Raw genomic sequence first — 24,906 nt, 5'->3', positions numbered from 1 at the left:
TAAAATTTTAGAATGATATTTTATACTATACTTTATAATGATGTGTGCTAGTAAATTGGATGAATAAGATGAGGTTACTTTAGATTAGTTTTTATAATAGTTGAGCTCGATAATTTAGATATAGGTTTAGAGCTTATTTTTGAATATTTCACCATGACAGTGGTGGGTAGCTTTTTAGAAAATATAATAGATCAATGGCTATGATTATTAGAGTTTACAGGATTGGTGTTTGATGTTTTTTAATTTTTATGAGAATTTATCTCTTTTTTCTAGCTTATCTCGTGGGAACTAATGCGGAGTCTCCAATGGAAAAAAAAATAAGACTACATTGCCATAAAACTATTACCATAAGCTACCTCTCGTTTGTGCAAGGAGCTACCAATGAGGGCGAGCAGCCAATGCTATCACCTGTCCGAGAAGCTCTCAATAAGGATGACTGAACATCACTACTCCAAGCGATGAACGGGTAGATGATTTAGAATTTATTGATCCAACATCGCCTTCACTGGCATCTCCACCTCCCTAGAGGCCAGCGGTACCTCGTATGGTCAGCACATATGATCAAAAGGCTCCATCAACAGAAGTCGACAAGTTTTTAAACGTATTGAAGAAGAAGGCTTCATCTTCCGGTGAAAAATCTGTAACTTGCAGCACCTCTTGGCAAAAGAAAAGGATTAAAACCTCAATTTCTTTGCATCAGATGAAATCCCAATCGATTATGACATGGCAAGGTATTCTTGTTTCGGTGGGATCTGCTGGAGGGCTCATGGGAACTGAATAAGCTGTATGGATGGATCATGAATGCAATGAATCAAGGCATTCGAGCAATCACCGAGCATGTCCCAACTAAGATTTTCCTTGGCGTTCTCGTTTACCAGATTGTGATCGATTTCGAGGATTTGCGTAGACTTTACTGTCGACAACACCTCGACGTGAGTCTCATTACCATATGGTGCTTGTAAGTCCACATGTACCATATACACGAGTTTTAAATATATACGTATATATTTTATATGTCAAGTACCTGAGCGACCTATTCTGCAGGATGCAATGGAGGGAGGGAGGATTGACGAACGACAGGTTCAAGACAGCATACCTTGACCCAACACGAATAAGCGAGCCAGAGCACAACCTCAAAATGACAGAAATGATCAAAGTACAAATGGAAGCTGCACAAACACAAGCGGAGAAAAATACTATAAAATTAAAAGTCCACAAAGATGAAATGCACAAAGTGTCCATATACATTGCAAGAGTAATGAGGAAAAAGGCTGACAAGGATCGTATCATGGCTCCATACAATTTTCAGTAAGTTCTAGTTTTAATTACTATATATATACTTGGTGCTATTTAATACCATCTATAATATAAATTATTTTAATATAATACGGAGACTACTGGATTTGCATCATTATTTTACCCAAGTAAGGAGAAGCAATGGTCCTCAACTTAGCCGGATTTAGTACAGATATGTACAAGGAATTCATAAGTATTATACAAAAGTAAGACATTCCTTGGCAGTACTTAAATGTATGTTGACATTCTATACACCTAAATTGTATTACTAACTCTTGTCTTTATATCCTCAAAGTGCGTACATTCTAAAAGGCGGGGACCATGATTCAAAAAGGAAGAAAGCTATGAAAATAATATATCATAGATTCGTAAGAATATAGAAACTTAGTTTTTTTCATATAATGTAGACTTCTCATTAATAACAACTCATCATTTTTTTATTTGATTGCAATGCCACAAGTAACCTCCCGGCTCTGTGCTATGCGGATATTACGTGTGCGAGTTCCTCAGAAATAATGGGAGGTACCAGATGAACCCTGAATACGTAAGTCTCTTATACACTGCCATGTGCTAACTTCCTAATGGTAATACATCCTAAGCATCATTTACTATATACTTGCAGATGCCTAGGATCGACACTCACGATGCCAAGCTCGAAGACAAACAAATCAAGACATGGCGAGGTTCATCCAATATGAGATTTGTCATGGCGATGGAGCATTCTTTGATAAAGATGGCGTGTTGACGGCGGACGACTGCAAAGATCTTCGTAGATGGGCGTAATAGTTTTAATATTAGCGTGGCAAAGATAGCTCTATTCCAAATGTTGGATTTTTAATAATGTGTACGATGCAATTTTGAATAATGTGAATTATTTATTATTCAATTTTGTTGTTACGTGGTTGGAGATCATATTTCAATTTGACGGCTAACAACTGACGGGAAATAGAAATTATAAATAACTCATGGGAAATAATATATTGGATGGAAAATACATAATCCTGGCGGGTGGCATAAGCACCCGCCAGCATAGGAACTATCTGTGCTGGCAGGTGATATAACCACCTATCTGTGCTGGTGGGTGGCTAATGTCGCCCGCCAGCACAGACAACATTTGTGCTGGTTCAAGATTGTTGGCGGGTGCTTGACCCCTTTTAGCCGCCAGCACAGATCTTTTGTGGCCTAGTGCAATATTTCTAGGACGTCCTGGTAGTTTGGTAGGGTGTTGTTGGGGGTAAGCTTCATGGTGAGAAAGCTACATTACAATTAATAAAGTTGCACATTAAACAAATATCATGCAAGTGATGAGTCAAATGGCAATCAAGAATGAGTTGACAGTGATTCGCTCGAACTCTAGCTAGCTTACAAGTTTCTCGTCTCGCTTGCTGATGTCCTCAAGAAAGGAGGAATACAATATTTCTGAGGCTTGGAACATATTTTGTATGTCTCATGTTCCTTAATCTCCAAGTTGCTTAACCAACCGTTGTTTATTCAGTCAACTTTTTGAAAAAACTTGTCTTCAAGAGAGTTGTAGCAATTGTTTATTCCTCTGAAGTCACTATTTGAATTCTATGTTTCAAGTTATAATAATCTCGTTTGTAGTTATACTTAATTGATCTGAATTGTTATATTCTGAAAATAAGGCCGCAGACATACGTGTATATTTGATAAATCAGCCATGAGCTGCTTCTGTCCCCTGTTTTTCGGCAAGAATGAGCCGATGAAATTATCGTCATGGTCAAGTATGATATCTCACAATTTATTTTATTTAATTTCCATGGACCTAAATTTTGCCCATGCATTATGACAGCATCAAAGCACATCATTGAAGAAAATAATATCAGATGGTAAACTCTGTCACCCAAAAAATACTAGCTTCCATTTTTTTAGAAATGAAGTATTATGAAAAAAGATGCTCAGTCAACTCATCTGGAAGTGCAGAGAAGAGGTGACATTTTCTTACAGCCAGTTTTTATCATTCAAGAAACCATTAGTTTATTTTCACTCTATTTGTGTATCGAATCGCCACTTTATCCTTGACGCTCAACACACAAGACAAAGGCATGAAAGCAATGTTTGGCTCTCCCATCTTTTCCCTTTGAAAAAAGAAAGCTTGAAGCAGCAAACTGGCATACGTACATCGCCTCGCCACAATGAAAAGAAACAAAAGCTAAAACGAAAGAGAAATAAACACTTTGATGTCTCCTTATTAAACAATATATGGTTTTTTGTTGTTTCTAAATGTTAAAAACTATGTACACTTCGAAAGAACAATAAGTTAAATTACTGGACTACGAATAGAAGCATGAATATGATAGTTACCGTTCTCACACTTTACCTTCACTTTTGACATTGTAAGACTTTGTCTTCTGACTCTAGTTTTGAGCTCTTGATATAGAACCACATATTTCAACTTGATGAAACAAGGCTTCAAACTCATATTTTCAAGCTTTCGTCTTTGAATTTCAATTTTTTCTGCTAGCAAAACCCACATAAATCCAACATCTACCAAAAGGTTGGAAGACCAAGCTTGAGGGCCTATACCATGAAGCTAAGACTATATTTGAAAGGACGCGCCATGATATCTATGCTATAGGGTAAGAAGGAGAATAGGACAATTGTGAGAATGAGAAAGTTGCTAGTAACAGAGATGTTACTAATAATAAATTGTTAAATGCTAAAAAATTTGTCATATGTCTAACCTTTTGTGGATGGCACCGTAGCGAGTATCCTAATCGAAGCAATGGTTAAAGGGCTAAGAATCTTATGCCATGTGCCTCAAGTTGCAACACAAGACTTTGCCTCGTAGTTGTGCTATGTAAAATTAGAGTTGTGATTAAATACATTGATAATCTCATGTTTATAAATCTTTACAATATAAGTTTGCAATTATAAGTCACTAAAAAAGTGTTTAGCCATACAAGAAAATCAAAACGTTATTGGCAGGCATGCTAAAAACCGGGCCCTAAAAAATGTATGCTACTCAAAGAAGTGTACGCCGAGAATTGTGCTCTTGACCGGCCGTAGATATTCGATGGACTCTTTGACCTGTCGGTTTCCTCTTTCCGCGTAAGCTGGACTGGATCGTAATAACCGGAAACTCCCAGGGGCCAAAAACCCAAAACGCTGCGCCGCTGAGGACACTCGGTTTATAAGCGAAGGCCAAGAACTCCAAGATGCGCAGGTGGGGAAGCAAGCCAGCGGCGGCCGGAGCATCTTGGAGAGAGAAAGAAGGGGCGGTAGGTGAAATCGGAGGCGTCAGGAGTGGGAGGGAGGAGAGGAGGAGCCACGTCAGCTTGACAGCAGCGCACGTGCGGTCGGCTGCGGCGGCGGCGGCGGGGATGGGCGACTCCGGCGGCTCCGTCGTGTCGGTGGACGTCGAGCGCATCTCCTTCGGAGGCAAGGTTCGGGCATCCCCCTGTTTCCCGTTACTTTCTTCCCTGCTGCAGTTGATTTCTGCTCTCCGGGAGGGGAAGGGCGGTGGGGGGCAGCGGGTTGAGAGGTTTCGATTGGATGGCCGGAAGAAGCCAAGTTGGTAATCTTGGGGTTTAGCTTCGCTTCGATTTAGTTCCTTGCGTGGTAGGGTAAGCGGTTCCAAAGGAAGCCGCGCTTCTTGAATTTTTTTTCACTAGCTGAGCTTGCTTGTTTTGGGTGCATTGTAGTATTGGTTTCAGATTCAAGCCTTGTTTTCTTGTACGATTTCAGCTACCCTGTTTATAGAATCAGGTACGGGTTTATCGTAGTTTCCATTTGAAGTTCTGCCACCTAGATTGTAATTTTGGGGCGCACTTGCTTCTGGATTTCTTGTTAATTTTTGCTCAGAATTTGGCGGTCCTTCCTGTTTTGCCCTCTTAGCGCTGCCCCTTCCCCACATCCGTATCGTCGTTTGCTACCACTAGCTTGCCACTTGCGTTATGCGCCTCGGTGTATGCTGAATCGACAGCCGTCGTGTAGCATCGGTGAGGTGAAATTTTTGGGGCTGCGTCCTCACGTGGGTGTTGGCCTCTACCTGCCTTTGCCCATGCGGATTTCTTTTCTCTGGTATATGGTCCTCGTTTAGTAATGTGGTCCTATGTGAGTTTGTGTACCTGGCTGATTCAATTCAAGTAATCAGCTGCCTGCTTTGTGTGTGCTTATCGCCAGAAGAAAAGAAATCATAAAGATGTGATTTTGATGCTTTTGGGGTGTAGCTTGGGTGTCCTAACTGCCCCTTTTATTTCTCTATAACCAATCGTGTTATCTCTAATTGTGGAAGCGACTAGGCATTTCTGCAGATTGAATTGAAGCGCAAATCTGATGGATTTAAGGTCTCTTTGTGTACTGGTGCTGTTCTAGCTTTATTTGTTGGTTGGGGAATGCAGAATTTATACTTGGTCTGTGAAATCTAATGCAGCTGAATCTGATCTTCCATATAGTTACAAAACTGCAATGCAATATTTTAAGATAAAAAAACTATCATCCTTAGCTTGCACAGAAGTAGTTCTTGTCAAAATCAGTAGAAAGGGAGTTGGGAAAGAAAGTAGGTTAGTGCAGATGGGTGAAAAGGCTATCTAAGAAAATCTGTATGGTTTGCTAATATTTGAGTCTAGCTAAGTTTCCCATATCTAAATCTGGAGTGGTGAGGTCCACTAATCAGTGGACAGAATCTAAAACTTAGTTTCATCTCTCGCAGACAGATATGTCCATAGCAGCCTCCTCTCTATCAAGTGTCAACTGGATCTTCTCCCACAGTCCAGGCCTACATATGACCCTAGCAGCCTACATGGTAAATGTAGGGTTATGATCCAATGATTTGGATTGAAATTGCACTAAGGATTACTTGAAAACCTTTTTACTCTGTTATTATAAATTGCTAGAAATGGATTGCCAACAAATAAGAATATGCCTACAGACAGGTCTGACCTGCGTCAAACTTGACTGGGCGAAAAGGCCAACAAAAAGGAGAGAAAAGAGGTAAGGATGGGCAACCATATATGATCGTTCTCTTTCGAAACCTGCTTATAGGCCGAAGAAAGCCATCCCAATGTGTGCGATGGTTTGGATCAGTTGGCCATATGAGTAATCCCACCACATGAATACATGGGCTGAAACACTTACTGAGTTGTCAACTGTGGTATTACAATAGTTGTGTCTTACTGGTAAATTTCGCTACAGGAAACCTAATATTGTGGTGTTTGCTGCACCCAAAAACTGAGGTTCCGCTGATGAGCATCCTAATTCATTGCTCTTTGTTGACAACACTCTGTGCACTGGAATACAACCTTATTATAGTCGTACATGATCTTTCATTTCATACTATGCTTCATCACTATTCTGTTTTCCCCATGACGAATTGCTTCTACAGATGGCCTAATAAGTTATGAAATTGCTTTTGTTAAGCCCAACTATAATAAATCCTGGATATATTCCAGCAACCAGCATCTCACAAACTCATCACAATGGCCAGCTTTGCAAAGCCGCAGCATCTGCTAGACTGCTACTACTCGTCGCCGTCATCGTTCTCTTGCTTCCCTCCGCGGACGCCCGCCGACGCCCGGTGCACCTACGGTTATACATGCACGACATCATCGGCGGCCCGGAGCAGACGGCCATCCACCTCATCCGGAACGCCGGGCCGCCGCACAAGTCCCTGAAGGGCGCGTACTTCGGCGACACGATGGCCATCGACGACCTCGTCACCGATGGCCCCGGCATCGACTCCGGCTCCGTCGGCCGGGCGCAGGGCACCTACATGCTGTCCTCCCAGCACGAGGAGGTCCTCGTGGCCGCCGTCACCGTCACGCTCACCGACGGGCCGTACAGCGGCAGCACCTTCGTCATCGCCGGCCGCGTCGGGATCTACGACGACAAGTCGGAGCTTGCGATCGTCGGCGGGACGGGCCAACTCCGGCGCGCCGCCGGCTACGTGCTGTGGAGGATGGCCAAGGTGGTGTCCGAGGTGTATATTGTGGTGGAGCTGATCGTGGACATGTCTGTACCGGCGAATGCTGCTGCTCCTAGCAATGGGTCATCACTTGCGATCGAGTAGAGCTCTAGCGCAAACATCTCAACCGCAAATAATGCTACTTGGAGAGATGAGGTGATCATTATTTGGAGATGAGGTGATTTTTTTTTACGCACTCTTGGCACTACGTTGGATGGCAGATTGGCAGTTGCTCCACTGTCCCTCCCTCTCTCGTCTTTTATGCTCTTGAGGACCATGGAATCCAATACTATTTGTCTGCTTCAAAGTTCAAACTATATATCGTCTGGGATTTGAACAATTGGCTTGCCAAGTGGGGGTTCCTATATAACTTCTGAAAGTTGGTTAAGCACTGTGGCTTTAAAGCCCATTAGGTCCAAATTAGGTATCTTAAAATAAACATTTCTAAAGACTACGTTCAACAGTTCCTAAAAATAGATCAACATTTAGAAATACTAGATTCAACATTTTTCGAAAACGCATATCAGCATTTTCAAAAAATACTACTTTCAGCATTTTTCACTATCTATTTCAACATTTTGGAAAAATGGATTGAACATTTGTCTATACCAACATCAACATTTTGGGGAAAAAAATAAGCCATGCCTTCTTCTCCAGCGCCGGCGCTCAAGCGGTAGGCCACCAGGCACGGTCGGCCTGCGAGTGTGGCGGAGAGGTGGGCGTGTGCCGCAGGGGCGGCAGCCAGGGGTCGGGGATAATGGCGAGCTCGAGGGGGGGGGGGGGGGAAGTATGGTGCAGCACAGGCGCGGGTGCATCGGCGAGCTCGGGGGTGGTGGCCGTGGATAGGGGCGAAGCTAGGGTTGTGGTGGGGCTGAACAATGGAATGGAAGTTGCGTAGGAAAAAACTTGCGGGAGCCATATAGGTTTCCTGTGCAAAGTGCATGATCAAGTTGGGCCTAAATTTGACAACAGTGACATTCTAGCCAAATCGAGCCCGATTAAGGGTGAAGCCCGAAAGTCAGCCCAAGGCATTTCAAACATGTAAGGATATCAGTCCTGGAGCAGCTCGTTTTTCGTGTGGAGTGTTGTAGTTCAAGAATCAAGATGGTATAAGAATGAATAGCTTAGGGAAGCTTTGGCCGATTGCAGGATGACTGGATGAGGGAAGAAGATCACAGGCAAAGGGCATGGATGCGACGAGAAGCTGTCTTAACTCACTTCTTGCCTTCCATGCATTCTAGTCATTCTATATTCCTCATCTGTTGTGTGTGATACAGGATCGTAATAACAACCTCAACCTCCAGTTAAGGTCTCCTTTGGCACAGAGAAAAAATGGAGGCAATTTAAATTATTTGTATCCTGTAAAAATACACAATGATATCATTTTGAACAATCAATTACGCTCCTACAGGTCCACCGAATTTTGAAATTGCTATCCTATTATTTTTGGTGAATTTATCAAGACGTTCAGCTTGATGGAAAGATTATTTTCCCTCAATCTCTCCTTAAACTACTATATGTTTCTCTGCACTTCATCTAAATCTTGAAGCACTTCTATTCGTATCACTCTGTTTTACACTTTCTCTTTGTCAAAACATACTAATGTTTTTTTCTGCATGTTTTAGAGTTTGTTCACTGCATTCAAAACAAAGCTTAGCTGCAAGCATTTGCTGGATCCCTTTACATGTTTAGGTCTGTGTTGGAGAAGTGTGGATTTGAGCTAGAGCTACAAGGACAGGGGTGGCATGGATCAAATCTCGCTTGACCCAAACAACTCTTCACATACTGGGTATGTTCCTGAGGTGTGCAGGCATGTAGCGTGGCACCTTGAAAACTAGCGGAAATCGCTGGTGGACCACCCGATAATTCTGGCGTGTAAAGCTGAAAAGAGCACGCATGTCCAGCTTTTGCAGACTCATCGCTCCGTTGTCAACAGAAAAGGCTTCACGTAGGCCAAGAGCCGAAGAGGCAGTGTGCCAGGCCCAGAAGCTGCTGGGGCCTGGCCGAGCTCTGATCCCGAATCCCGATCGAGGCTGGCAAAATCACCCGATCGAGGCTGAAATAATTGGTGCGAACTCTGCAACGCCATCGATTCGATCGGTACAAAAGAAAACACGGCATAGGAAAAATCAAGAACCAACACGATTCGGCGTCTCCAAAAGTCCAAGATAGCAATAGCTCTTAGCCAATAAAAAAAGATAGGCACATCAACCCGCATTACATTGGATACCGTGCGTGAGAGAGGGAGGGAGGTACCTCCGGAAATCCTATCCATATTATCAGGTTGGTAACTTTCATATTTGAGATTTATGATATTTGAGATTTATGAAAGAAATAAGATCTGCTAGATCTGCATCAAATCCTAACTCCTACCGTGTGCCTGCCTCCTGCGCTACCGTCCTCGAGCGGGACCCACGCCACCGCCGCGGTAGCCCCGCGCTGCCGTGGCCCCCACGCGCGAGCTTGCCGGCGCCCGCCGCTGACCGCCACCGGAGACGGAGAAGAAGCTCTAGAAAATGTTAAAAAAAATTTAAAAAATATTGAAACAAATTTTTCAAAAAATGTTGGATCAACTTTTCTTATACGTTGGTTCAACTTTTTCCGAGATTTCATGAATAATGTTGAGGTTCAATATTTTTGGAAAAGATGTTGCTAAAAAATGTTGAGGTTCAATATTTCTAAGTTCAACTTTTTCGAAAAAATGTTGGTCAACATTTTTTATCCGTTGAAAATGTTGAACGGGAGTTGGGTCTCGGTGATTTTGGAACGGAAATATGAAGTTGAACCTTACTAGGCTTTATAGTTCAATCGTTTAACCATCTTCCGGTAGATATATAAGAGCCCTCAGGTACCTCGGGCGGTGAGTGAGACTAGCACTTTGCTCCACGCTAGCCGGCTTTGTTTTGCACTGTTCATCGATTAAAAAACTCTCTCAGCTATCTTCACGCTACCCCGTTGGAGACGCCATAAGGTACATTGTTTTTTTTTCTGAAAATTTACCAAGGTAAATTGTCCTCTCTATCATCACTGCCAACAGAATTCGTCTTCCACTCGCTTCCCATTCCGGATGGAGCTTACCTTCGCCGAGCCCGCCCGCCCGTTCTCGTAAACGGATCACCAGTCACCATGTCGTGCTAAATACAATCATTGCTACGACGTAACCATCATAATAGTTTCGTGTAATCATTCTTGAAGACAGTACCACTTGGTCGGCCAAACGAATTGAATGTGCTATTGTTTTTTCCACAAGCCATTTCCGACTAATGCTAGCACACCATGAACAATGTGCATGAACACCACCAAAGTGGTTGTCACTTCCTTCCAAAAAAAAAAAAGGTGGCTGTCACCTTTCTTGAGGTACAATTGGCGCACCTCAAGTGAGCCCAAGGCAAAGTATGTGTGGATGAACGCATGACTCCTCTTAGAATTTTTGTATCTCCCAGTTGACTCCATTTACTCCAGTACTAAAAAAAAAAGTAAAACCTTGTGGTCACGCTGCCTCTGTTGTGCATGCAAACTGTAAAGGGTATAAGCCCTTGGAAGAATTCAGAAGAATATATTCCGCAGGAAAGGCAGCCATCACAAGCCCACAAAACAACCGGTGTGTGCACACTGAATCGCTAGGAAAAAAGACATCCTTTGCATGATGGCTTGCACCAAGAGTCAAAATCTGTGACGGGGGCAGTAGGAGTGAGCTAACTGAGCAGTGGCACCAAAACGGCAACCGCATAAAGCGTGGCCTTTACTTCCCCTGGATTGTTCTCCGTTAGGCATTGTGGAATGCAGCAAGGAACTTCGCAACTCGACATCCTTGGCACGTCGGTCGAAATCTTGCCACCAACATAATTTGTTACTGCATGAAAAACATATGCATAGGGTGGACGTTTTCAAGTTGATGCAGCAAAGCACCAAAAGAAGTTATCCTGATGCTCTAGTTAATTGGTTTAATAATCACCCCTCAAGTGTGAAGCGAATCTAATTCTTTGGTTAAAAAATTGAAAAAAAAATATATACCTTGCTTTCTTGGCGCCAATGTTTCCGTGGCACAATAGGGACAAAAATCAGGGAAAAATAAAGGAGCTATATGCCATGACTCATGATATGCCTGCAACTCCTGTAGGCTGTAGTGCTTTTTATCTTGACCCTTAAGTCAGTGATCATGGGCAATGTATCATAACGCTGGATCTCACTTCTGTTTGCAGTCACTCAAGATTTATATCATGTGCCGCGATCTCTGACCTTCACTTAAAGTTTAGAAGTAGGAGCACAAATCCGGGTTCAACCCTTGATGAACATGATGCCCAACAGCATTCTCTACCGACAAAGCAAGCGCTTAGTCTGATATGTTCCCAAATTTTGTAGTGTCAGCCCACAGCGATGCGAGCAGAAAGAGGTTTCACATAAATAAAAGCAATACACTAGATTCTCAGCTGGGTCCTGCCTGTGTTCTGCTTTTGCCCTAGGTTGGCAAGATTTTGTCTTCTTTTGCATGGGCATTGCTTTAATCCTTCGCTGAAAGAAACGATGGGTTAATGTGAACTAGAAACACTGCGACTGCGATCTCTCATTGACTTCCTCCGTGACCATGCAAAAGTGTCTTGGTTTGCTATTAAAAAAGGCTATGGAGATATACCCGTGTTCAAGAACCCTGCCATGTGAAATGGCTCTAAGACGTCTCACTGACAAATGGGTCATGGAGTCATGCTAAAAGACAGCCACCCTTTGCACAGTTTCCTGGATTCGCCTTCCTCGTCCTCTCACGACTTGAAATACGTTCATTGTGGACCTTTTTGTTTTCAAGAACCTCATGATCAAAGTGGACATTCACCTTTTCCAGCTATAACTATTAGTGCACATTGACAGTGAGAATGCAATTCGTGTGAGGCTGTGAGCCAAAGGTAAACTGTGAATCTATGCGTGCATGACTTCTTTTGAAATCATTTCCTCCTGCAATTGACTCCTATTATCTTACTAACACCATAGTGGTTAAATTACGCTGCGACCCTTTTGCTTGCTTACTGTAAAGATAACACATCATGTAGAATAATACTCCCTCCGTTCCAAATTATAGGTCGTTTTGACTTTTATAGATACATAGATATTATTATGCATCTAGACATAGGGTATATCTAAGTGCATAACAAAGTTTATGAATCTAATAAAGTCAAAACGACCTATAATTTGGGACGGAGGGAGTAAGATGGAACACAACATATACAATCTGCAGAGTGGGCAGTGTATATATAAACTATGTGCGCGCGCAAGGGAAATAATGCATCTAGACAACGCATCAGGATCTTTTTTTAAAAAAAAAATAGATAAGGTGGTGGTTGCACTGATCGAGTCAAAGACTACGTAGGTATAGCAGCGAGTTAGTGACGGAGCAACATCAAAATGGCAAGTGAATAAAGTGATGTATTTATTTCATTCCCTTGGATTATGCTCTCTTTTGGAACTGTGTCTTCCTGCAAGGAACTCCTATTGACACTTGTGGCACATCCATGGAAAATTTGACCACTAAAGAATCATTATGAACAATACCACAATGATGGTTTTCACTTGATGCAAAGCACCAGAGCATCGTGAGTGAAGAAACAACATGATTTGAGCACCAGGGAAAAAACACATGTTCAATTGCAATTAAAGTACAGCAGCACTACTACGTAGTGCAAGCTGTATAATTGTATTGCCCACTATGCATAGCTTTTCGAACAATGCGACAAGCACGTCTACATTTTAGAATAATATTAGCAATACAATGTGCAAGTGATTATGAACATGTGTAGCCGCGTCACATTTGTAATGTTATATATAAATGCCTTACAGGTAGCAACTTTACCTAAAAGAGGCATGAGCTGTTTGTAGCTGGAACAACTAAAAGAAACTGAAGTTCTGTTCAAATTGTACCAGTAATATATTGAAGTTGGTATTAAGAGATTTTGACAAGGCATAATTAATTATCGTAATTTGAATTGATAAAAACAATTGACATGGAAGTAAAAAAACCGTACGTATTTCCCTGCAAATAAAATGCATAACATTCTACTTCCTGAATTTCACATAGGTTGTTTTGACTTTTCTAGATTCATAGGTGTTTGTATGCATCTAAATATAGTATATGTATAGATCTAGAAAAGTTAAAATGACCTATAATTTCAAACGGCGGGAGTAGTACCTAGTAAAATCGTGCAAAATTTAGTATGGAATTTCGATTTGTACTTGTAATGTAAAAATAATATGTGGAAATCTATAACCAAAAGGCACACACATACATATCTTTTCAAAAGCAAAAAAAAAAAAGAAACATGTTTGGCAAAAGCTTTGCAGTGGTGTTGTTCAATCGAAGGAGAAAGAAGCGAAACCCCTTTGCCAAATCAAAGCAGTTACCAAACAGATGCATGGAGCATGTGTGATCCGTCAGAAATATGGTAACACCGACACGTTCGCTTGTAGCCTTTGCATAAAACCATTTCGGTAGACGCACAGAAGTAGCAATCCTGGTCACATGCCTCAGACCTCTATGCCCAAAGCAAGAACAAGCTATGAAACTCTTTATTCCTCGGCCAGAAAGATGGAACAAAAAAAAATCAACGAACGCTGAGCTATCTTTTGCAGCCCTTTTGCGAGCGATCAGGAAACTGCCTAGTGCCTACGAACGCAGGCGTTCACAGAACGAAACAGCCTACTCTGCCTGCAACCTAACTCCACTAACTATTTTATTTTCCATAATTTGATCACCATTTTTATGAGGAAAAAAATGAAAAACAAATGGGGACAGAAACTGCTGATGAGATAAGCTTTTTGGCCATTATAAATTGACTAGCATAGGCATAGACACAAACATCATTGCCACCAACTTTCACAAAACCCCAAGCGGTGCTCCGGTCATCTCCTAGCTCTCGCCATCTCCAACCTGCCCCTGCATCCCATTGCCTCCTCCATTGCTGCTACCTCTGAAACTGAAAATCTCTCCCGGCGTAGCGAGTGAATCGATTGTTGGGGTAGGGTACGCTGCAACCTGCAGAGCTAAGCCAGCCATGAGGCTTCCTCTGCTGGCGGCGGCGTGCTGCGCCCTCCTGGCGTGCGCCGCCCGGCCGCAATGCGCCGAGGCGGCAAAGGCCCGGCACTTCAAGTGGGAGATCAGCAACATGTTCTGGTCCCCGGACTGCGAGGAGAAGGTGGTGATCGGCATCAACGGGCAGTTCCCCGGCCCGACGATACGCGCCCGCGCCGGCGACACCATCCACGTCGAGCTCAAGAACGCGCTCCACACCGAGGGTGTGGTCATCCACTGGCACGGCATCCGACAGGTAACCATCAGCACGCGCTCTTGCACACTGCGTCTCTTTCTGTCAAATGTTTAGACTTCTTTTTGTTCGGAAAGAGAAGTTCAGAGTTCAGATGGAGCTGGCTACTTAGCTGGAAAATTTTGGTGTTTTGTGAGTTTGCTAACGTCTCAACGCTGGCACGCGTGGATCATGGCAGATCGGGACGCCGTGGATGGACGGCACGGCGGCGATCTCCCAGTGCGCCATCAACCCTGAAGAAACCTTCACCTACCGCTTCGTCGTCGACAAGGTGATTACATCTGCTGATCACCAATCGTCTGGTTGTTCATGCCAAGAGATGAACTGAAACTGAAGAATCTTGTTCATGGCTGCAGCCGGGGACGTACTTCTACCACGGGCACTACGGGATGCAGAGGGCGGCGGGGCTGTACGGGTCGCTGATCGTCGACGTGGCGGAAGGGGAGGAGGAGCCGTTCAAGTACGACGGCGAGCTGAACCTGCTGCTCAGCGACTGGTACCACGAGAGCATCCACACCCAGATGGTCGCCCTCTCCTCCAAGCCCTTCAGGTGGATCGGCGAGCCGCAGGTACAGCACAGTCCATGATCTCAATGGTTACTATGAACTGCACTACTGTTCTGCTTCTTGATATGGTAACTGCAGAGGCTTTGCAGTGTTTAGCTTGACCATTTTGTGATACATCTTTAACTTTACAGTATATTTCCCATGATTATGGTTAACTTTACTGTTGTTCTGGCCGTGGTAGTTTCAGCAGCAATTTGTGAAACCATTGCATCAAAGCTGATTTGTGGAAGAGCAGAGTTTTTGCACTCTTTGAGAAAACACAAATGCAGTTCAGTTATGCGATTTTGTGAAACAATGCATCAAGTAGGTTTATAAAAGTAAAGTGCTTAATACTAGCTTATCAGAGTAAATCAGGTTCTCAAGTGCTTTTACTGTTTTACCAGTGCACACATTTTCCTTTTCGAACAACACATCCCAAGGCGACAACTACCTTTCAGAAAACATAGCATGTTACTTGATGATTTACAATGATGCTTACTAGTAGACCTCAATTATTGTCATGACATACTGATATTTAGAACAGTACAAGGCATGGCCTGAATTTGTTTGCTCTGAGGATTTCTTCATCTTTCTGGTTGGATACTTGGACTGTAGCTTAGGACAAATGCCGGGCATTCTGGGACAGTTTACTAAAGCTAAACCAAGCATGTTCATATACTTGGTGTAAAGCATTACAAGTCGAGTGAAACAAGTACATGTACTTGTTTGGTCTAAATCAACTTGTCGCATACTTCTACACATTCACTTTCCTGTTTGAACAACATAGAAGGAGACACATTCCTACTAGAAAGCGTAAGGTATTCGTATTACTCGATAATATGCAATAATGGGTACAGTTGGAGCTCAATTATTGGCATGGCATACAGATATTTAGGAGAGTGCATACAAGGCATGGCCTGAATTTGTTTGCTCTGAAAATTTCTTCATCCTCTTGGTTGGATACTAGCAGAAATGCCGGGCTTGCCGGGCCACTCCCTAAAGCTAAACACAAACATGCCTGGCCATACGCTGAAAAGGCCCAAAGATCCCTGCTGATGGTGATAAACTGGGGCAATGCACATCAGTGCACAAATCTAGCTTTCCCAAGAAAACCAAAAAGCTGAACATGCATGCTTGTCCCACCGATCAGAAAGGCAAAAGATGGAGCCCCGAGCAGCCCCAGCCCATTGGACTTCGTGGAAAGAAGTTACCCCCCACTTTTGAGAAAAGCACATCAAGTGTAGGGCACTTTGGGCACAATGCCAGCAGCATGTGTGTACAAAAAATGGCAGTGTGGATCATGTTCCAACACAGCCCTATGGCCTATCGCCCTATTATGCTGTGCATTGTTTGCAGTGTGCACACATTGACACAGACACAATTTTCTGAAGAAAAGTTGGGGATTGTAGATCATGGAGGGGGAGAACCAAAAGGCAGGCACCATGCCTTCATGCCTGTCACAAGATCTTGGGAGAGGACACAATGACACATGCTGTCACGTCGTGGTGGTGCAGAGAGACGAGAGCGTCCATGCAGGCGACTTTCTCTCTGCATCTTGGGAACATGTCTCTGTGCAGATGCATGATGCAGTCTTGCTGCAGAGAATAGGGGAGCTCTTTGGCCATGGGTGGGCAGGGCCAGCACAGGATAAAGCTCAAACTGACATGAGCGCATCACATTGGCAGTAGGGCCCTCCTCTTGTAGTCTTGTGCCATCCTGTGCACATGTATTGTGTTGCATCATGGAGAGTCCTGCGAGTCTGAAACCATGATGTATCGGAGCTGACTCACACCCTCTGTTTGGGCAGGGAAGGTGCAGCCTGTGAGTTGCAAGGTTTTGCCATTTGAGCTTTCATAATTTTACTTTTACACACACTAGACAGGTTAACAGGACTTCTGCTACTACCAGCATGCCAAAGTGTCCAGTAATTGAGCGGCAACATTAGCAGAATCTGAAACACAAGATAACTGGAACAAAGCACTGCGAAATGTTTGGGTTTGTGATCCTAGATTCTGATTGGATACTCAGACTATTGACTAAGGTTGATGTAAATTGTAGTAATCTTCATGCGGCAGAGGGCATACACTGAAATTGATCGAGCATTATGAGAATTTAATTTACTCTGCCTAGGTTTCTTTTTTCTGAATTGTATGATGATGCTGACACGCATTGTTTTGTTCTTGGAACTCTGCTGCAGTCTCTGCTGATCAATGGCAGAGGACAGTTCAACTGCTCAATGGCCGCGGCGCACACGCCGGGCGCCACGCAGTGCGCTGCCGTCAACCGGCAGTGCGCGCCGGTGATCCTCCTCGTGCAGCCCAACAAGACCTACAGGCTCAGGGTGGCCAGCACCACCTCGCTGGCTTCTCTCAATTTGGCAGTTGGTGTAAGCGAACCACGCAAATCAGCGATTTCCTAATAATTTCTCAATAATGCATCGTTGATTGGTCAACATTATTTCATGATTTCTTGGGCAGAATCACAAGCTGACGGTGGTGGAGGCCGACGGCAACTACGTGGACCCGTTCGCCGTCGACGACATCGACCTCTACTCCGGCGACAGCTATTCCGTCCTCCTGACGGCGGACCAGGACCCGTCGTCCAACTACTGGGTCAGCGTCGGCGTGCGCGGGCGGCTGCCAAAGACGGCGCCGGCTCTGGCCGTGCTCAACTACCGCCCCAACGCCGCGTCCAAGCTGCCGGCGCTCGCGCCGCCGGCCACCCCGGCGTGGAACGACTACGGGCACAGCAAGGCGTTCACGTACCGCATCCGCGCGCGCGCCGGGACGCCGCCGCCGCCGGCGACGGCGGACCGCCGCATCGAGCTGCTCAACACGCAGAACCAGATGGACGGGCACGTCAAGTGGTCCATCAACAACGTGTCCATGGTGCTCCCTGCGACGCCGTACCTGGGTTCCCTGAAGCTGGGGCTCAAGAACACGCTCACGGCGGCGCCGCCGCCGGAGACGTTCAGCCGCGGGTACGACGTAACCCTGCCGCCGGCGAACCCGAACACGACGGTGGGGGGCAACGTGTACGTGCTGGCGCACAACGCCACCGTGGACGTGGTGCTCCAGAACGCCAACGCGCTGGCGCGCAACGTCAGCGAGGTGCACCCGTGGCACCTCCACGGGCACGACTTCTGGGTGCTCGGCTACGGCGAGGGGCCCTACCGCGGGGACGCCTCCGACGAGGCGCGGCTCAACCTGCGCGACCCGCCGCTGCGGAACACGGCGGTGATCTTCCCGTACGGTTGGACGGCGATCCGGTTCGTGGCGGACAACCCGGGCGTGTGGGCGTTCCACTGCCACATCGAGCCCCACCTGCACATGGGCATGGGCGTCGTCTTCGCCGAGGCCGTGGACCGCGTCGGCAAGGTGCCTAAGGAGGCCGTGTCGTGCGGCGCCACGGCCAGCGCGCTCATGAACGGCGACCACCTGTGATCACCGTGCGGGAGCACGGTGCGCGGCGTGCTCGCAGGATGCGTCGCGCTCGCTCATGGACGCGTGTATCGGTGTATGTTGTTCGATCTCATGCCGTTATTTAGAATTCTTTGATGTTTTTTCCTTGTTAGGGTTATTGAGATGGGATCATGTAATGTAGTCTACTAGTTAGTGCAAGTGAGATTTATCTCTGATTGCATTGGATGATTGGCATATTGTAGAATGGTTTGGTTGGACAAGAAGGCTCAGTTCAAGCCTCAAAGTGCGGGGATTGACCATTGACGGACGACGCATCCCGGTGATATTACTAGTAGTCTAGTGCTAGGCGCATTTGAGAAAAAGTTGCTCGAGGTGAGGAAGGTCTGGGATGACACCGACCCGTTAGTTTGGGTTGGCCGAGCTGGAGTCGCAGAGTCGGTTTAGACGACGAACTCAAGAGGTGCGTCTGCTCAAAGACGACGCCGTGGAGCACGTCACGAGAGACGCGCTCGAAGAACGAGATGTGGAGTTGGGTAGCGGCAGATTAATACGATGGAGCAGTATGTTACTGAGCTCAGTGGACTCCAAGGCTGCGCACAGCTAGGAGCGTATATATGCTCAGGCGAACATGACGTGGAGGCTACAGACGATGGCTAGTAGTCCACGAGGGGAGAGGGAACAGGCAGCACTCGCTTGACTTTTGGGTCCGGCATATCAAAGAATTTTAGTGGCGATGCAGCTTTCGTGGTTACAGAATTAGCTATGGTTTTTCTATATATATTGAACAACTGACGTGTAAAGATTTTTTTTCTCCTATCATAATGCACGGGTGGTGACCGTATATGGCACTATTATGACATTGTTTCTCGTAGATTGATTGCACGTGTCTGCTAGCTCTCATTTATCGATTTTGGCATGCTACCGGCCAGCCTATTACTTTTGTGCACGAAGAGTCGAAGACACGGCCCAACCGGCCCACCTAACCACCGATGGGCTCGAGTATGTAGCCGTCCACCTCCGAACGAGCTCTTTATTTTTTCAGTTTATCAGCCCAACGAGATCCCTCTCATCCCACTAGGCCGACCAAAAGTCACAGCCCATCCCAATCCAAGATCGCTCCGTCTCGATCGAAACCGATAGGGCACGTCGCAGCGTACTCTCGACTCGCGTCCTTCTCCCGTGTTCTATTTCCCCAAATTGCAACCCGCGGGCGGCCGGCGGAGGACGGCCAGACAGTGTGTGCCGGCCTGCCAGGTGTATCAAGACGGCGGGATCCCGGAGCCGTCCCAAGCCCGTGCCAGGTCCGGGGTGGATACCATGTGTGGCACCTAGCCTTGTACTCCCTCCACCCTAATTTAGAAGTGTTTTAATTTTTCGAAGGGCATAGCTTAGATATATACTTATGTTTAGATATTTACTAAATAGTATGAATCTAAAAAAGTCAAAACAACTTATAATTTGAAATGGAGGGAGTACGTTTGAGTGGGTTTGAGCGGGTTTAGTGGTTACTTAGGGGTTAGCATGGTTGGTGGTTGGTTTAACCGTTGACTAGGTTGAGTTGGTCCGGCTCCGAAGTGGGTTTTGGTTGCACCGAGCTATACTGTGTTGGTGGAGTTGCACCAAGCAAGTTCCATCGGAAGACAGGCCGGGCAAAAAAGGGCTCGGTAGTTTGTGATAAATGTACTAATTAAATCCAACAATAGTTCAACTAATAAAAAAATAAAAAAATGATGAGTTTGAAAATTAACAATAACTCCTATAGATAGAAAAATTCAAATTGATGAACCACAAGGAAACAAAAAGGTTAATCCATGCTAAAATAAACTCTTCCATGGAAACAGAAACTGCACCCATCATTGTTCTGACTCAGTGTTGAGGAACAAAACAGGGAATAAACCTCACGCTATCGACAGTTTCCCCCAATCTCATCAATGTTGAAATCTTTGGAGCCCCAAACTCGGTGAAATCTGCAGCAAATCTGTGACTCCTCCATTTTGACTTGCAAGAGAACGTTATGCTTCAAACTCAGTGAAATTAATCTGCAACAAAACAGGGAACACAGGTTTCCTCGTTAATAATTGTGGATGTCTCCCAGCAAATTAAAGATGGACATGGCGTAGTAACATAGCTGAGCGAACTGAATCTGCAGAGGAAGCTAAGGCGCGCAGAATATACATGCAGCCGTGTTTCACGATGCCGGCGGAGATGGACGCATGTCTTATACATTGGCGTTCAGTTTCAACCACACGATGCAAGGAGGTAAATAAAGGTACTCCTTTCCAGAAAAAGGAAAAAGAAGGGGTGCCCCATGAGCTCCCGAGTTTTGCCAGGCCGAGCAGAGCCACGCACACGCACATTCCCAGAGGCTGAATCCGAAGGAACACGACGCCCGTGGAGCCGACGAGGAGGAAAGGGACGGGACGGCACCAGCAGGGCTCTGCCAACCTCCTCTCTTTCTCTTCTTTTCGTGTTTCAGGAATCAAGAGCACTCATGCCGTACCAGTATAAACAATTGTACAGGGTCAGCGTTTCCCGCAAAAGGTGTCTGCGCAAGAACGCGCCGGGCCGCGTGCGTGTGTTTCACGACGGGGTGACGCTGATTGCAGATACTGGTGCACAGCTTCTGCCCTGCGCACAATTGAAACGCCTTGCTGCGCACAATTGAAACGTCCGGATACACCCTGCTTTTAGCACCTCTTACATCCGACGTTTGGATACCTTCACATCCGATGTTTGATACTAATTAGGAGTATTAAATATAGTCTCATTACTGATGTTTGGATACTCTCACATCCCATGTTTTAAACATGGATACTAATTAGGAGTATTAAACATAATCTCATTATAAAACTAATTGCACAGATAGAGTCTAATTCGCGAGACGAATCTATTAAACCTAATTAGTCCATGATTTGATAATGTGATGCTACAGTAACCATTTGCTAATGATGGATTAATTAAGATTCATCTAGCCAATTAGACTCCATCTGTGCAATTAGTTTTATAATTAGCTCATATTTAGTCCCTTCTAATTAACATCCGAACATCCGATATGACCCCATTAAAAATATTTTGATCCCGAGTCCACATGCAACGTCAGAATATCACTTCGGTTCGTTTTACTCAATCCCGAGTCCACATACAGGCATATTCCTCCCGCAGCAAACCATAAAATGTATTTTGATGGGATTTTTTTAGGATAAAGCTTTGGTCACAGTTACTTTCTTAATATTCTATTTATATGTGAAAGTAAATTCTACTTAGGATAAAGCTTTGATCCATCTTTTTTTTTTGAAAAGAGAGCTTTGATCCATCTTGGCTGACGCGAAAGTAATCTTTTTTCACGTATATCATTGTGTAGTTACTCTGTGCATAACTTTTGTGTACAACGAAGTTGATGTCATTAGACTAATATCACGTAAAAGGTTTCGGCTAAATGTCCATCACTATGGACAAATAGAAGTGCTGGTTGACAGTATAGGCCGTCGCTAATGATCTTGGTTCGTTTTTCTACATTTTACAACGGATGGAGTATTCCCCCACTAAAATTATTCTAGTGTAAGCATATAACAAATTTGGCAGTCATTATGAGTGTAGGACACTAAGCTGTAAAAGTATCAGCTAGCCATAATTTTCGCATACATCCAAACATGCATGTCTTCGGAACTCTGGCGCACTGAATGTTTGGAACAGAAATGTTGCAAAACTTCATTTTAGCTAGAATTGAGTACTTAAAAACAAAGATCACACAGAAGGAATCGGAATAAAGCAAACCGAAGCTTGGAGAACCATATCCAGAATTCCAAACGCTTTTGTCCTCATCAACCATTGGCGCCTATACAAGCATATATGATGCTCCCTACCAACTTCCACACATGTACAGCTGCACGGTTCTCCTTTCTTTGCAACAAAGAACACCTCCACAAGAGACCGCCAACTGATCCCGACTCTTAGGCTCTTAGCCATGCCGGTCAAGCCTTGGAACTCCCATGCAGTTCAACTGCTCACGTGTTGCACACTGATGCTGGTCCTCACTCACCCTGTTGCGGCGTCTTCTCGTGGCGCCATGACCCCTGCTCAAACCCCAAACACTCCTGCTCCAGCTACACCCACTGTTCAGTCTCCAGCTTCAGTTACCACTGCTCCTCCCGCTCCATCAGCTCCCACTACCCCTACCACCCCGGCTTCAGGTCACCAGTTGGTTCGGCATGTATGGAACGTTGAGTACATATTGTTGGCACTAGACTGCAAGCAACATGGGATGATCGGGATCAACGGCTTGTTCCCTAACCCGAAGATCATGGCCAACATCAGGGACATTATGTTACACCCTGAAATTTTTAAATTTCAGGATATGATTAAAAAAAATAATTGAACAATGATTTTCTTATAATTTTAAAATTTTTCCAACATTAATTTTTCTTGATAGGAAATTTAGTATAGGAAAAATAATTGATTGTTTTTCTAAATTAAATAAGGCTGTTCTGTGTGTTGCATTCATGCCGATGCATCTTGGTCTCTCTTGAGTGAAAAAATGTTTTAAAAACGCGTTTACATGACGATTAGGTTCTTCTGATGAATTTCCTGAAATTTATTCTCATTTTCTAAGAGCTAAATCTAATTTTTTGAAGGCTCTACAATCCTTTTCACAAGCTCCAAGTACTTTATTTGGATTGATCGTGTCCCAATCTATCTCCGGGATTTTTTCTGAATTTTTTGGAGTTTTTGAAGTATTTTTCATGAATTAATTATAATTTCATGTTTTTCTAGAATTGTTTTTGAATCCGAAATAAATTCTTGAAATTAGAAAAAGGAGGAAAATAAAATCGGACTCCAACCCGGCCTATAAATACTTTCCGGTAATCTCCTTGGCGTTCTTGTTTCAACGCCGCAGATCCCACCTTGTTTCAACAACTAACTCCTGCAATTCGACGCTGAATCCCGTGAGAATCCAGCGAAACCGTCAGTCCTCGTCCGAAGGTGAGCGCACCATCACGTTCGTATTGTTGTTCTCGTTCCGTTTTGCCGTTCAAGCGTGAGTTTGGGCCTTGTCTCCAGCGTTCCTCAACTTTGCTCTCTTTCTCTCTTTTTTGTTTCATCGCCGGCCATGGCAGGACCAAGGTCTGCTCCTCCACGCGACCCGAGCCCGCTCCCCTCGCTCCGCACCCCACGTCCTGCGCCTTCTGCCCCGCGTGCCCGAGCTGCCCCTGTGCCGCCTAGGGCCCCGCACGCCTGGCCGCACCCAAGGCCTCCTGCGCGCAGCCGCCACCGCTAGCCTGCGCCGCATCGCCTCCGACGGCCGCCGCAGCCATCCTGCACCACCACCGCCCGCACACCGCAATTGTTGAGCCGGCCACCAACCGATTGGAGTGGATTGGCCGGGATGCATCTGGACGAAGAAGAAGATGTGTTTTGTGTTTTAACCTCTGAAGAAAACAAGAATCCCGAGATCCAATCCAATCTTGAAGTTTCAACATGTTTAAGCCCTCGGTTTTCACATATAGGCTCCTAGAAGTTTAGTTTTCTCGCAGTTAAGCCCTTTATCTTCTGTAGGCAGTATCTTTCACGTTTTAGCTCCGTTTCTATCCATTCAAGTTATGTTAGCATAAATTACATGTTAGTGGTGATGTTTTCCATCATTGCATGTTTTTAAAAATAAATTTAATATTAATTTGATAATACCTATTAAACATGTTGTCTTTAATTAAAAGCTATTTAGTGTTATATACCGCTTTTCATAATAACTTAATTTGATTAATATTTATTTAATTTGTTTTATAAATAAAAGCTATGTAGGTTATATCTCGAGTTTTCATAATTAAATGTTAATTTAGCTAATATAAATAGAAATGTGTTTCTGAATTATATTTGGTTAGTTCAACACAAAATATAAAGTAATATGCTTAGATGCTTTTACATGCTTATTTTAAAATCAAATGTTTAATTTGTTTAAATTGTACTTAAATATTTATAAACAAAATTGTACTAAGCTTTACATCGTCTTTTTATTTATGTAAATATGACTTCATTAATTCCAACTAAGGGTACTCCTCTGAAATATCATTACATTGTTTTTCTCAACTAAAATAAATAAAGCATGCACCTCTTGTCTTTTCTTTTATAATTCAAATCCCTCGATAGCTTTATCTTTTCGACCGTAGTTCCATTTTAAGTGTTTCATGCATCCTCACGATCCTAAAATCGAGCCCCATCCTTTAGTACGTTCTTTTAAAGCTTTTCTTTTGTTTTGGTGTATTATTCTTAGTTGAACTTGTTTGTTTGCTTGTATGTTTGTGCCGGTGATTACTTCGAGCAAAAGGATCGCTGTTCGAAAGATTCCAAGATTAAAAGTTTCAAGAGAGCAAGTGCTGAAGAGGATAAGAGTAACTTTTGATTGGAGAAAGTTAAGTGTC

The 24,906-nt window shown here is 44.3% G+C and overlaps 2 protein-coding genes across 2 annotated transcripts; both read left to right on the top strand.

Moving 5' to 3' along the window:
- Positions 1 to 4,457: 4,457 nt before the first annotated feature.
- LOC117852786 (dirigent protein 15) lies at positions 4,458 to 7,559 on the top strand. The gene is made up of 2 exons (XM_034735040.1): positions 4,458 to 4,700; positions 6,743 to 7,559. The coding sequence occupies exons 1-2, from the start codon at positions 4,473 to 4,475 to the stop codon at positions 7,322 to 7,324; spliced, it is 810 nt and encodes a 269-aa protein (XP_034590931.1). The 5' UTR covers positions 4,458 to 4,472; the 3' UTR covers positions 7,325 to 7,559.
- Positions 7,560 to 14,044: 6,485 nt separating this feature from the next.
- Positions 14,045 to 18,800, top strand: LOC117853211 (L-ascorbate oxidase). The gene is made up of 5 exons (XM_034735592.2): positions 14,045 to 14,529; positions 14,705 to 14,797; positions 14,883 to 15,095; positions 17,269 to 17,457; positions 17,549 to 18,800. The coding sequence occupies exons 1-5, from the start codon at positions 14,257 to 14,259 to the stop codon at positions 18,512 to 18,514; spliced, it is 1,734 nt and encodes a 577-aa protein (XP_034591483.1). The 5' UTR covers positions 14,045 to 14,256; the 3' UTR covers positions 18,515 to 18,800.
- The last annotated feature ends 6,106 nt before the right edge of the window (positions 18,801 to 24,906 follow it).

The sequence above is a fragment of the Setaria viridis genome, chromosome 4 (assembly GCF_005286985.2).
Source record: "Setaria viridis chromosome 4, Setaria_viridis_v4.0, whole genome shotgun sequence".
Classification (NCBI taxonomy): Eukaryota; Viridiplantae; Streptophyta; class Magnoliopsida; order Poales; family Poaceae; genus Setaria; species Setaria viridis.
The sequence above is the reverse complement of the archived record's forward strand: the minus strand, read 5'-3'. Positions and strand labels throughout refer to the sequence as shown.